Consider the following 14,175-nt stretch of genomic DNA (forward strand, 5'->3'; position numbering starts at 1 on the left):
ACAGTACATGCATACATGTACCCAGACACATGCATATCTACACACATGTGCATACACACACGCGCACACACATGCAGATATATATGTGTACACACACAGATCCACACCAGCATGTGCACATGTACACAGTACATGTATACACGTACCCAGACACACACATATCTACACACATGTGCATACACACACGCACACACACAGATACACACCAGCAGTGCACATGTACACAGTACATGTATACATGTACCCAGACACACGCATATCTACACACATGTGCACACACACACATGCAGATATACATGTGTGCACACACAGATCCACACCAGCACGTGCACATGTACACAGTACATGTATACACGTACCAGACACACGCATATCTACACACATGTGCATACACACGCACACACACACGCACACACACACGCACACACAGGCCTACAAAGTGAGCGTTCAAGGGCCTGGGAAATCTCATTGAAGACTCTTGAGAATGGCCTCTGCCGACCAACAGGACCAGGCTCCCTTGCCCTGTGTACCTGTGACAAGCGAGCTCAGCTTCTCCATGGGGGGGCACACTCCTCATATGAGCTACTGTCTAAGCCTGCAGGTTCCAGAAGGCTCTGGCTCCCTGAGCCAGACCAACCAGCCGCTCTGGACCCGAGACGAAAAGGACGAGGGCCTTCAGATGTCCCCACACACTTGGAGCCTGGTTTGTGACCATCCCAGGCCAGACAGCTGTGGGAAGAGAGTAGGGCAATCCGTCCCATGGGGCCCAGGGCACAGAACCTGCAGGGGTCCTTTGGCCCTAGTGTTTGACTCTTAAGAACTGTGTGACTCAGGGCAAGTCCCTTCACTTCCGAGCCTTGGTTTCTTTATCCTAAAATGGGGCAGAAAACTCTTGTCCCTTCTATCTCCCAGGGTTACCAGTCATTATCATTTTGTCTGAGTGAAGGAAGAAGAGCAGGAGACCTGGCGAGAGAAGAGGCGGCTTCGAATGCCAAATCTGGTAGGCACCAATACTTGTGCAATCCTGGGCCAGTCATTAGTCTCTCTGGCCTCAGCTTCCCCATCTCTGAAATGAAGGGGCTGGACTAGATTCAGGGTCTCTTCTGCCTTGGTGGTGGAGAATGTCCAGCGTGACCCCAAGCCCTGCTAGCCAGAAGGCCTTGTTCTGTTTGCTTGCCCCTGTTGATTTGCCAGGGAAGCTGGTCCTTTAGCTCAGACAGACCAGGCAGTGAGCTGGAGGGTCGAGCCACCAGCAGTGGGGGAGGTCACCAAGAGGACGATTTAGGCCCAACATCCAGATGATCGCAAGAGCCGGCCTCTTGTGAGGGAGGGGCCTCCGGCTGCTGAGGGATCCTGCTCACTAGTGGCAATGCCCTGGATGAAGGGGCAGGAGCAGCGGCGGCTGAGACGCTGGCATCCAGCACGGTGCACTCCCGCTGTGAGCCCTGGGGATGCCCCCGCGGCCCTAAATGAGGCAACGCTGACAGCTCATCCACAAGAACAAGGTTACGTGTGGTCATTGGAGATTGGAGGCAGAGGGTCTATAGACATGTTCTTTGGGGCACAGAAGCCACTCGGTGAGCTCTCAGAGAGGGGAGGGCCGGCCCGTGGTGGCAGCATCATCTCCAAAGCCTTTGGCCTTGCTGAAGCAATGTCTAGTGGATGGGCCTGGCCTGAAAGCTGCTGGTGCGGCCCTGAGCTTTTGTTCACTGTGGTCACCCCTGAGGGATTTTCCACTCACCACCAGAGGTTTTTCCATGGCATATCACCACACTGTGAGGAGATGGAGATATACACACACACACACACTGCTCTCATGCATGCACACATGCTCATACATACATATGCACTTGTGCAAACACACATGAACACACGCTCGCACATTGTGCATACTCTCACAATGCATATACATGTGCGCATATACACATGTGCACACACATACACACAAGCACAGTCACACATATACACGTGTGCACATACTTGCACACACACGCGTGTGCACACACACTGCAGAGGTGGCTCTCTACACTATTGTCAGGGCAGGTGAAGAAGAAGGCCACAGCGAACCTTCAGAATTTGATTGATTTTGCATTGAGGGAGAAGGGAAAAGCAGGTAAAGTCCAATGTCTGCCCCACCCCCCTTCCCTTGCGTGTGCCATTAATCCTCTGAAAGGTGGCTACTAAGTGCTCTATCTGACAGGATGGGAGCTTCTTGGCCTTAAATTACTTTAAATTCTCTGGGCTGAAGGGATTCACGGGAATCTGCCTGTACGTTTGGGGTCCTTGGGGCACACAAGGCCATCACAGCCAAGCCAGCCAGCTTCTGAGCTGTGAGCAGACCCCTAGGCAGCAGACTTCCCAGAGTGTCGGGGGAAAGCCGAGCCGGTCCCACACCCAGAGTCCCCAGGAGTGGCTGTACCTCATCCGATCTCTGAGTTTAGCCCCAGAGGATCACGGACCTCGGCCTGAAAAGGCCCTCAGAGGCCCCTGTCCAGCGTGGAAGGACGTCTCTTAGGAGATCTAGGGAGGTGAGTAACAGAGCTCGGACACAGGATCACAGATTTAGGGCCAGAAGAATCTCAAGAGACCACCGAGTCCAACTCCCCAGAGGCCAAGGGAATGAGTGGGCTCCCCCAAGGTCACACAGCCTTCCCATCTTACAGATAAGGAAACTGAGGCCAGGATGGGTGGTGACTCGGCCCGTGTCACACAGCCAGGATGGGGCAGGGAGGGGCCTCAAACACCGCCCATCTTCCTCACTCAGAGCCCAGAGATGTGCAGGGACAGCCTCATGGGCTCTCAGCAGCAAGGCTGATCAGCTCCGCGGCAGCAGGGCAGCCTGGCCCAGGGGAGAGGGGCGGCTTTAGAGCCAGAAGCCCCGAGCTCAATGGCTGAGTGACCACACTGCTAGAGGGAACCTGCTCCCTTGGGAGCTCCCCCAGGTCTGACCCTGGCCCTGGTGATAAGGAGGAGAAAGAGAATGTCTATATGGAGCCTGAGGGTGCCCTGGCCCACACCGTGGGCGCCCATGGCCCAGGCCTAAAGAAATCAGGGCTGTGCTATGGGCTCACCTTGCCGGCTGCCCTGGGAGCCCAAACACCCCAGGGCCCTCTTTCCCACTCAGCAGCAGACACAGCCTCAGAGAGCTTACGGGACTTGCCTAGGGTCACACAGCCAGTGAGTGCTGCTGCCTAGCCCCTCGGGCCCTGACCTCACCAGGAACTCAGGGGAGGGGAGCTGAGGCCCAGCCTGGAGTCAGGTCAAAGGGCCCCTGGGGCACTGACACCTCGGGGACACACCCTCTAGGGGGGCCCGGCATCACTGGCCTGTCTCTTGAGTGCTGCCTCCTTAGTTTCCTCTTGTGGGGGGCCCCCAGAGCTAAGAGGGCCCGGCCTGTCTGCAGGGTGAGGCCGAGGCTGTGGCGAGGTCAGTGGCCCCTCAGGCCCCGGGGCGGGCTTTGATTCCCGAACTTGGCGGACTTCCTGGCCCTGTTTAAAACAACAGCTCCACGTCACAGACCATTGAGCCAGCCGGCCAGGGGAGTGGGGGGGGGGGGCTCAGAGAAAGTATGCCCAGCAATGGGAGGGAGATACCTACGCTTGGTACGGGGAGGACGTGCCTCTGGTCGCCCTGTGGAGAGAACAGACAAGAGCTTGGTTACCCAGCAGGCCAGCTGCAGGGGAGGGGAGGGGGGAGAGGAGAGGGGAGGGGGAGAGAGGGGAGGGGAGGGGAGGGGAGAGGGGAGAGAAGAGGAGGGGAGGGGAGGGGGAGAGGAGAGGAGGGGAGGGGAGGGGAGAGGGGAGAGAAGAGGAGGGGAGGGGAGGGGGGAGAGGAGAGGAGGGGAGGGAGGGGAGAGAGCAGCAGTCAAGGATCTTTGGACAGGGAAAACCAAGCACCAGCAATTCGATAAAAAACGTGACAACCTTGACATTCTCTGGGCTGACAGAGGAGATTAAAGCCAAATCTTCCCACAGTCAGAAAGAGAAGCCAAGAGGTGACCCTCAGAGGGAGCTGAATGGAAAAGGCCTGGGCTGCCACAGGCAGGGGGATGGACAAAGTGACCCCCTCAGCTCCTGCCCACCTGGGGCTGCTCTGGGAAACAAGGGACCATCTGGGTTAGAGGGAGGGAGGGACACACTGTCCAGGCAGACTCTAAAAAGTGGTCCCCTTTCCTCAGCCCCAGAGGCTGGGAGGTTCTCAGGAAGATGGGGGGGGGGGGCTTTGCCAATCCTGGCTCCAGGCCCCCACCCCTGGCCCTCCCCCGCTCAGGCTGGCTCCCTGCACTGGAGCCTGCATCACCCATTCCTCAGGCATTCCCCTGACCCTCCCTCAGCCGGGCTCCCAGCACCAATGCCCTGTGACCCTTCCCCACTTGAGGAGAGGCTGGCTAATGGGAATCCTCACCTCCTGCCAAGGGCTGAACCCTTCTAAATTCTGCTGGTCGGGGCCTCAGGCCTTTGGGTTCAAGAGCTTGAACACTTGTGAAAAAGCAAAGTGGTTCCTAAGCATGTCACCTTGCACTCTTTGGGGAGAGTTTGAGGGCCCTCTGAGCCCTAACAAGACTTTGGAGTGGTCTGACCCACCTCAGCCTCCTGCCTTGGCCCCTGGGAGCCCCCCTTGGAGCCCCGCCTCCCCCCCCCCCCGGGCCAGAAGAAGAGACAGTGGGCCTCAGTCTAGTCATAGCCTTAGAAACTAACAGCCAGTGGCCTTCTTCTCTTGCTGTTGTGTAAACATGAAGAGTTGGAAGACCCTCTGAGCACCCCCCTCCCCGTGTGACCATCCTGTGGGTTCAGTGAGATCAGATGGCTTGTCTAAGGTCGCACAAATAGTGAGTGAGAGGTAGGCCCAGGCCCAGAAACCAGGATTCTGGGGCCCTGGTCCTGAGCCCCCCACCCCACCCCATACAATGCCCAAATGCCTCATCGGGGCCTAGACACACGTGAGCTCAAAGGCTGGTTCTAGAGTGAGGGAGGGCGGAGGGGTTCCTGCCCGGCCAGCTCAGGCTCCCCAAGGCTGGGGAGCTTCCCTTTTCCAGAGCAGAGGAAGCAGGGATGCTCATTGGTGCCGATCGGGGCTTCCTCGCTCAGTGCCCACATCTCCTCAGTGGCAAGATGGGGTGGCCATACCCCATCCGTGGCCATGGCCTGCAGGGCTCTCCCCATTTGCCTCGGCAGCAGGCCCTGGGTCCACAGCTACTCCCACTCAGGAGCCTTCCTGGTGTGCTGTGCCTTGCCTCTGCACCCGAGGGCGAGGCCAGCCCTGGCCACAGCCTGTGAGCACAAGGCAGGTTCCCAAGCCTTGGGCTCCGCATTTGGGAGCAGCAGTCTCCCTTCCCACCGAACTCTCTCAGTAACAGACTCCAGGTGACTGAAACAGGCAGGGGGGCTTCCACTACCCTCCCTGCTCTGCCCCGTGCTCCCCCAGGCCCCCTAAAAGGTGCTTTTGTTTGCAGGCCAGACAGCACAGGTGGAGGGAGGCCTGGGTTTAAGCCGTACCTCTGTCACATGCGGAGCTGGTGACCCAGGGCACAGCACCCCGAGGTGCTCCTTAAGGACACTGCCGAGCAGCGGCGGCTTGGTGTTGGGGAGGGAGTTCCCATGTGAATAAAACCCCAAGTTGGGACCAAAAAAAAAGCAAAGAGAAGTCTCTTCTACTCTGTGGAGTTTCCAATCAGATCCAGGCAGGGTTTCATGAGCCCCAGGCAGAACTGTGCCCCTGGGACTTCAGAATGAGAACTCCCTGCCTCTGATTCAAGGGCACGGCAGGCCATCTTAGTAAAGGTAAAAAAGGAATCTGCTCAGCCTCCAAACTTGATTGGTGTTTGTCCTGTCAGCCAAGAGCCGTCCTGGCTTCCTCTGCAGGTGGGGCAGCTCGCTGCACTGGGCACTATTATAGGGCTGTGCCCTCCACCGTGTGCTCTGATTATTCTGGCCACTGAGTGTTCTTTTTTTTTTTTTTTTTTTTTTTAAATTTTTTTTTTTTTTTTTTTTTTTGCGGGGCAATGGGGGGTTAAGTGACTTGCCCAGGGTCACACAGCTAGTAAGTGTTAAGTGTCTGAGGCTGGATTTGAACTCAGGTATTCCTGAATCCAGGGCCAGCGCTTTAACCACTTCGCCATCTAGCTGCCCCCACTGAGTGTTCTCATCATAGCTCTGGGAGCTCTCAGTCCCTCCTATGGCATATTGGGAGCTCTCATTGTCACTCCAGGGGCTCTCGGTCTCTCTGGTTCTAAAGCTTTCCAAGCTCATCTCCTCTCTCATATTGCTCGAGCTGTATGCGGCTGTTCTGGGGCTTTCCTTGGAGTGACTTCCCACTGCCCAGGCCTTTCTGCGATCACCTCTCTGTGCCATCCCTGACGGCAGCTCTTCCAGCCCATTCACACACGCCAAGCTATTCAGCCATTCTGGGAACCAGAGTCTATGTTTCCCCTCCTTTAGCCCCCAGGATCAGGGTGATTGTTTTGGTCATGAGCATCCCCTGCCAGGTATTGTCCTCCCTCTTAACCCACCTTCCGTCCGCCCCCCATCCCCCTTTTCCAGCTAAATTGTATATATTTCTCCCCCCAACTCTGAGTGTGTGTTTAATCCTGTAGAAGCAGGGTCACCTTTGCCTTCTTTTCTACACAGCTCTGCTCTCTCCCCCTCCCCTCTTAAGCCCACAGACCAGGGCCAAGCCTCTCCCCACCCCCTTGCTTTTCTTATCTAACACATTCTATACCTTTTCAAAGATTTTTTTTTTCAGGGAAATGGGGGTTAAGTGACTTGCCCAGGGTCACACAGCTAGTAAGTGTCAAGTGTCTGAGGCCGTATTTGAACTCAGGTCCTCCTGAATCCAGGGCTGGTGCTCTATCCACTGTGCCACCTAGCTGCCCCACCTTTTCAAAGATTTTAAAGAAAACTTGGTTCTCCTCCCGTAGCATATTAGCACAACATTGTCAGACAGCCCTTCCACATGCTCCAAGAGATTTGCTTCTCTAGTTTTTTCTGGACTCTTGTCTTTGTATTTCAAAAATATTTTTTAGCTGGCCTTTGCATCAGAAATGCTTGAAAGCCCTATGACCTCTCCAAGATCCCGGGCAGGAAGAGCCCTGGTGCAGCAGTGCCAGCTCATGCCTACCCTGGCCTTGTCGGGTCTGCCTCCAGGCCCTCAGAGATGTGCACAGAGCCCATGGCTGGGTCACGACTCCTCCGGATGGTCATCCTGCCACCTGCTTGCGCTCCCACTGACTCTTGTCCCTGGCCATCTGCTGCCTCTCTTCCTTGCTCTGTGATGACCACCTGCTTCCTTTAGGTATAAGTCCCTAATGCCTGTTCTTCCCCACATGCTGCACCTGGGCACTGGAAGCCGGCTGCCTGCACTCCCCACGAGCCTCTACAGTTCTCTGGGCCTTTGTCATCTGGACTTTCCCTAGACGGTGACGTTCCATGATTCACAGCCACGTGGCTGTTCTACCAGCAGAATACTGGTGCACAGACTTGGAGAAGTTGGCAGTTTGGAATCAATAGGAGCATGGGCAATTTCCCAGATGCAATGGGGTTATGTCTTCCTGTTTGGTTCTGGGCCCTGCTCATTCAAGTAACCACAGCAATGGAAGACTGAAGGATACCCAGCCCAGGAACAATCCGTGGTTTTTATCCATTTTGTTTTTCCATGGTGGATATTTAGAACAATCTGTTTCCAAGCGATGGAGATGTCAGCGAAGTATCCTGGTATTTTGAGCTCTATGCGATTACTTAATACAATGATGCTTAAGACCAAGAGCATGCGGAAAATTCTGCAATCATCAGAAAGGCTTCCTTTTCTCTAGATGTCCGCAAAGACAGAATTATGACTTATACTTTTTTTTTTTTGACGGGGCAATGAGGGTTAAGTGACTTGCCCAGGGTCACACAACTAGTGAGTGTCAAGTGTTTGCGCCCAGATTTGAACTCAGGTCCTCCTGAATCCAGGGCCGGTGTTTTATCCACTGCGCCACCTAGCTGCCCCTGACTTATACTTTTTTAAACCTACCAGTTGAGATTCCAATGACACACAAGTCTATGTCAGTGCTCTTTTCCCTAAGCATCTCCTTGTAAGCATGAACTCCCTCCTTCTTGGTAAACACAGCTTTTCTGTGTTCCTAAAATGCTCCTGCGGCCACCTCCCTCTGAAGACTGAGCTGCCCACACATGAACAGGACAGGCATCAAGAAGGGAAAGCATTTGCACCCTTTGAGACTCTTCTCACTGGCAGCTGCCCGGGGCTGCCTCTGTCGGGCATGGGGTGGCGCGTTCTCGCTCTGACCTGACAGAGCTTCTTTCTGGAAAACCCCACCAATCTGAAGGAGGACGGTGTGCCACCCCCCCAAAAAGACTGGGAACTATAGTTACTTAGGAGAAGAGACAGCCATCACTAGAACCCAACCTTGTTCACTGTGCCCAGGGAACTTCCCAGAAGTCTCGGCTGAGCAAGAAAACAAAAAATGGGCCCAGCCTCGTATTTCAGTGGGAGGGGATGTCCCGCCACCTGCAGGGGCAGACTCTTTGGGCAACCCGGCCCCCCCACCCCCAGCAGGTTGGTCTCAGCAACTCAATCATCTCAGGATTTTCCAACTCCCAGAAACTGGAGGAATGGAAATTTACTGCAAGCTCTGAGACCCTAAGGCAGGAAGAATGAGCAGGAGGGGAACTCTCTCCTCGGGGAGGGAACCCTTTCAAGCTCCTGGAACATTCGCTTCTAAATTCGGGAATTCATTGAAACTCCTGAACATTTGGCCAGAGGCCAGGGCCAGGGGCTGAGGACCAGGGGCCAGAGGCCAAGGGCCAGGGGCTGAGGGTTGGGGGCCAAGGGCCAGGGGCCAATGACCAGGAGCCAAGGGCCAGGGGCCAAGGACTAGAGGCCACAGACCAGGGGCAGAGGGCCAATGACCAGGGGCCAAGGACCAGGGGCCAGGGGCTGGGGGCCAAGGACCAGGGCCTGGGACCAGGCCTTTCTGCCTCCTTTCTTTCCTACTCTGGCCTCTGAGCCTACTTTAGGAGCTCCAGGTAGGACTGACCTTCTGAAGGCCCCCGTTCTCCTCCACCACCGGGGGCAGCACGCTGGTGCTGTGGATGGCTGTGGTGTCAACATTGTAGTTGCGGAAGCAGCAGAACAAAGAGCTGAAGATGCTTCTGCTTCTTTGCTTCTTCAGGCTGATGCTGCTCTGGGACACTGCAGGAGGAGAGAGACAAGGAACACAGAGGTCTGAGGAAGCCGGCTCGGGCCCAGGGGCCCCCCAGAACCCAGGGGGGACAGCCCACCCGAAGGAGAGTTGTGGGCTCCTGGGAGCACTTGCTACAAAGAGGAGGGCTCGTGATTCCTTGTTTTCACACCAGTCATTCTGGGAGACCTCCTCTCCCTGCCACATCTCCCCCCCAGCCAGTCCCCAAATTGAAAACTCCCTTGTAACAAGAAAAAAGCAGTTAAACAAAGCCCAACCCAAATTACAGTGTTCGCCTCAGACAATGTATGCACCATTCTGCCCCCAGCGTCCCCCACCCCTCTGTGCAGAGGACAGAAGTTGTTCCAGTGTCTGTTCCCAGGGACCAGGATCCTCACACATGAAATCAACACTAACTGGTGCACACAGTAGACCGGGGACAGGACTGAGGGCTGGGAATGTTACGAAAGGTCAAAAACAGTCCCTATCCTCGAAGGGCTCCCCTTCCAATGGAGGACAAACCATCCACTGGGATGGGTACAATGTTAGGGAAAGCACAAGCAGCGGGGCTGGGCAGCCACAGGGAGGGGGAGCACTCCAGACCTGGGGGGCAGCCAGGGTGAAGGCCCGCAGACCAAAAATGTCATTGGAGATAAGGAACAAGAAGCAGGCCAGCAGGGCTGGCCCCTGCACGGGCTCCGAACATTTTTAATGCACACGGTAAAACACAACGGATACACAGGTAACAGTATCGAAGCAGTGTGTGCAAGCTCCGGCCAGGAAGGAAGGGAGAAGGCTTAGCCCAGCCAAGCCCAGGCCAAGCCTGGCGTGCCACCCTGAGGAGCTGGGCCCATGGGTCAGTGAGACCGGGCAGGGGGAAGGGGCCAGGGTCAAACAGCAGAGTAGAGGACAGATGGAGGTAGAGAGGAGCCTCGGGTCAAGGAGCCGCTTTGAAGACCATGCCCATGTCCAGGCAAGAGGTGCCAAGGGCCCGAGCGCATCTGGTGAATGGAGCTGTTGTGTGAGTAAGGGGCTGCAGCTGAAGATGAAGGCTAGTGACCGAGAGGAGGAAGATATGGAAGGAGGGAGAGGCTGCCCAGAGTACCCCTCCACGCCTCTGCTTTGGGCTTCTTCTCTGGCTGTCTGCTGACCGGGCCTGGAGCACCCTCCCCTCAGTCCTGCCCCTTCCTAGTGCCGCCTAATGTCTCACCTTGGCCCACCTTCTCCAGGAAGCCTTTTCCCCTCCCTTCTTACCCATGCTTTAAAATCATTGTAGGCAGTAACTAACAGCAGGCATTGGTGAAGCACCAATGACGCGCCAGGCCCGGGGAATGCCCAGACAAACCCGAGAATGCCTGCTCTCCAGGGCTTATAATCCAAAGGCACAGAGACACACACCATTCTGTGGATCCTGTCGTTCTGAGGCTATGTCATTCGCCTGAGTCTTTCCCATAATTCACTGTATTCTTCCCATTTGTCATTCCTTACAGCCCAGCAGTCTGCTCTCATAATCATACCCAGCTTATTCACTCAGTTCCCATTTGCTGGGATCACATCTGTGCCAGGGCCCAGAGATGCTACCTGTGAAGGCCTGCTGTGGATGAGAGAGAAGGGCTGGGCATCCTTTGGCCCTGGAAGGCAGCAGGGATGTATGTTAGGGATTGGCAAAATGTATGTGTGTGTGTGTGTGCATGTGCATACATGCATGCATGAGTCTGTATGCACACGAGTGCCCAGGTAACTGGAACGTGGACAGCCGTTACATGCCCAAAAGCCAGAATGTGTCAGTTGCTAGGGATGTGAACCCAGACTGACAGGGAGAGCCAAAGAACAAAAGCAAACGAGATGTTATGGGGCCACTGAACGGACATGGTGGCTGTCTTGGAGAAGTCCCCCCCCCCCATACTCTCTGTCCCACACGCCATGAGAGTCACCATTGCCATGGAGGAGCTGACCATCGGGGCAAGCTTTGGTGCCAACTACCAGCCTTTCTCAGGCGGGTTTGTTCAAAGCTTCTCAGGAGACTGCGTGTGTTTGCACGCATGAGTACACGCACGCCTACTGCACACACATATTATGTAGCGATGTAGTTATTTATCTAAGGATACATGTAATACACGTATATGGACTATATCTACATACAGCACATATAAACACACACGCATGTACCCGAGATTGAAATATCTCACCCATGATGCACATACTTGTATACTACAGAGCTACATACACTCTATCCATATCCCTGTGATACATATAAACACACGTGTGTTCTAGAGATGGAAACATCTACATAGATAACACATCTATACATACAAATGCACGTACATGCATGTGCCTGTACTCCATCCGTCCAACCTCCCACCCACTGATGGACAGTTTCTGTCTGGCCATCTGGTGCCTCACACACCTTGGCAAAGCCCACCACTAAATGTCTGCTGCTGCTGTTTTCCTCACCATGGTCACTGTTACCACCTTTGGGGACAAAGGCACATGCCACCAAGCTGCGAGTGTTCTGCACGCTTGTGGGGGCTCAGTGAAGCGCGGGGTCAAGGGTGATGCGGGGACACGTCTCCTACACAAGCCACCAAATCAGAATGCTGGAGAGAACGCCCCAGGGCTCCGAAGCTCAGCGCCCACAAGTTTTCCTTCCCTATGCAAATGAGCCCCAAAATTAGCTCTGGGAAAAGACAATCCCAAACTGCCACCTTCCCAGCAACTGCCTGACAAGCAGCAGGGCAGAAGCTCTGCCAGGGGCTTCCCAGACCAGCCCTGCTTGATAGGCGCAGGAAAGGAGGGAGAAGTTTCCGAGACCACAAGAGGCCACCCAAAGCAGTAGCAGCCGCTACATCACTTGCCTGGAAGCCAGGAAAACCTGGGTTCAAATCCTGCCTCTGACCGTGACTAGACAAGTCACTTCCCCTGGGGAGCCTCAGTTTGCCCGTTGGTAAAAGAGGGACAGTGACTTCCCTGTCGTGCCTAGACCACACAGGCTCACCAGGAGCCTTGGATGACGTCACGTTGCAAACCTCCCCTCGTGACAAACGCATCACTTTTGATCATTTTCATCACTGGGCCCAATGTTTCAAAAGGATTCTAGTGACCAGGTGAACACTGAGCATTTCCAAATAACGATGACGTGATTCTCCCAAAGCCCAGATTCTTCCCCTGAAGTCAGTTTGGCTCCAGTGGTTGACATGCTGGGTCCAGAAACCAAAGGCTTTTCTTCCCAAGACAGAGATGCCAGCCCGGCATGAAAGCGCCCAGCCAGGGCTCAGGATGGTCCAGAAGTGGGTCTACCAAGTACTACTTTCACTTTATAAACCGGGAGGACAAGTTCCTCCTTGTGTCTTAAGACACAACCCCACATCCCATTGCGTCTCAAGGGTCCCAAAGGGGCAGGGGGCCACAGCTCCCTCCACTGGTGCAGGTCGGAACCCCTCTGTATTGGTGATATCTCAGAGAAAGGCCCAAGTTACGGGTGAGTCAGAAGACTTGTCCAGGGTCATGCAGCCAGGCCTGCTGCCTCTGAGGCTGTGTCTCTCAGAGTGTCAGCAGCCATGTGGCTGAGCAGCAGAGGAGGTGCTCATACCAGAACCCCCTCTGGGATGAGACGGCCCTTTGAACTCCTACCTGGCCCAGATGAGCAGTCCCCTAGTCTCCAGGAGCCAGGGGCCACCCTGAGCCAGGCCAGGGCAGCTATGCAGACCTTTCTGCAGTCCTGAAGCTTGGGCTGAAAGGGCAAAGAGGAAGCTTGGAGCTCAGCGCTGGGGAATAGCTTCCTGAGGGAGAGCAGTCCCAGCACAGGTCAGGCTGCCCTCAAGTGCGGGTGAAGCACCTGCTTGTCAGGGACACACAAGGAGGGCTTCTACCTGACACAGGCCAGCGGAGCGAGGCAGGTGCCTGCAAGTGCTCAGGCCCTTCCTTGACGCTGTGATATGGAAACTATTTCTGGAGCCATCCCTACCTACCCAGGATCGTCACCATACAGGGGAAATATCAGGGGCTTTGGACTTAGAAGAGCAAGGTTCAAATCCCGCCCCTGACAGGGACTGCTTGTGTGACCTGGGAAAACTCCAGGAACTTCTCTGCTCTGTCAAATGAGGGTGGGCATCAGATGGCCTCAGAGGACCCCTCCCTAGGTTGTATCTCCAATAAAATGATGATCCGCCCCATCCCGCCCAGCTCCCCTGGGGAGCCCAAACCACCAGGCCACCCCGATGAGCCTTTAGCATGTCATAGCCAAGCTTTCAGAAGCTTCTCCATTTTGCACCCAAAGTGCTCACGTTCCCTTCCCCACAGAGACATCACAGCTTGGCAGCCAGCAAAGCGAAAAGGAGCACCTCACATTCTCAGGTAACCCAAACTGTCACCAGCAGTCAGGTGGGTATTTGTTTCGACCAAGTATCTGGCCCCGCAGAGCCGAGCTTCAGCAAGCAGAGGACACACCAGCATCCGGGAGGCAGAGTCCTGGGATGGGCTGGGTGGCTGAGGCATCAGCTGAGGACTGAGAAGCAGCCCCATGTCCCAGATGCCAACCCAAAGAAGCCACAGCCAGCCTCTGGCCTCATGCCCTCACTTCCAGATGCCCAGGTTATCAGATTAAACACTGGCACAGCTCTGACCAGTCCACTCCATTTACCCACATGGGCGGGGGCTGCAGACAGAGATGGGAGGGGCACCCGCAGCTCTGCCACCTCGTCACAGCCCCAGGCGCTGAGCACAGGCCTACCACCGCTGCCACAGGCCGTACGAAGGCACCGAAGGCAGTGTTTCTTCCCTGTGGAAGAAGACTCCAGTTAGCTGCTCTAGAACTGCTGCCAGGGCCGCGGTTTGGAATGGGTCTGGAACAGGAAATTCTGGGCAGTCCTCGCATACATCACATTCTTTCCCCCTCCAAAGGAGCGGCTAAACAAATAAACCTTTCTTCTCTCTAGGGACAAAAAGGCAGACAGCACAAAGTTCAACAACACCCAGGGACTCTGAAATTTTCAAGCATC

General features: G+C 55.3%; 1 protein-coding gene across 3 annotated transcripts in view; it reads right to left on the bottom strand.

Moving 5' to 3' along the window:
* Positions 1–14,175, bottom strand: part of CTDSPL (CTD small phosphatase like) — a 70,218-nt gene that overhangs the window by 17,040 nt on the left and 39,003 nt on the right. For 2 of the 3 annotated variants that reach the window (XM_043986061.1, XM_043986080.1), the window contains exons 2-4: positions 9,035–9,189; positions 3,598–3,630; positions 3,327–3,488 (exon numbers count right to left, since the gene is read on the bottom strand). In XM_043986061.1, the coding sequence (XP_043841996.1) occupies positions 3,327–3,488; positions 3,598–3,630; positions 9,035–9,189 (350 nt within the window). The remainder of the gene's footprint in view (positions 1–3,326; positions 3,489–3,597; positions 3,631–9,034; positions 9,190–14,175) is intronic. The other variant, XM_043986070.1, reaches the window with a different exon arrangement.

The sequence above is a fragment of the Dromiciops gliroides genome, chromosome 1 (genome assembly GCF_019393635.1).
Source record: "Dromiciops gliroides isolate mDroGli1 chromosome 1, mDroGli1.pri, whole genome shotgun sequence".
In the NCBI taxonomy this organism is placed as follows: domain Eukaryota; kingdom Metazoa; phylum Chordata; class Mammalia; order Microbiotheria; family Microbiotheriidae; genus Dromiciops; species Dromiciops gliroides.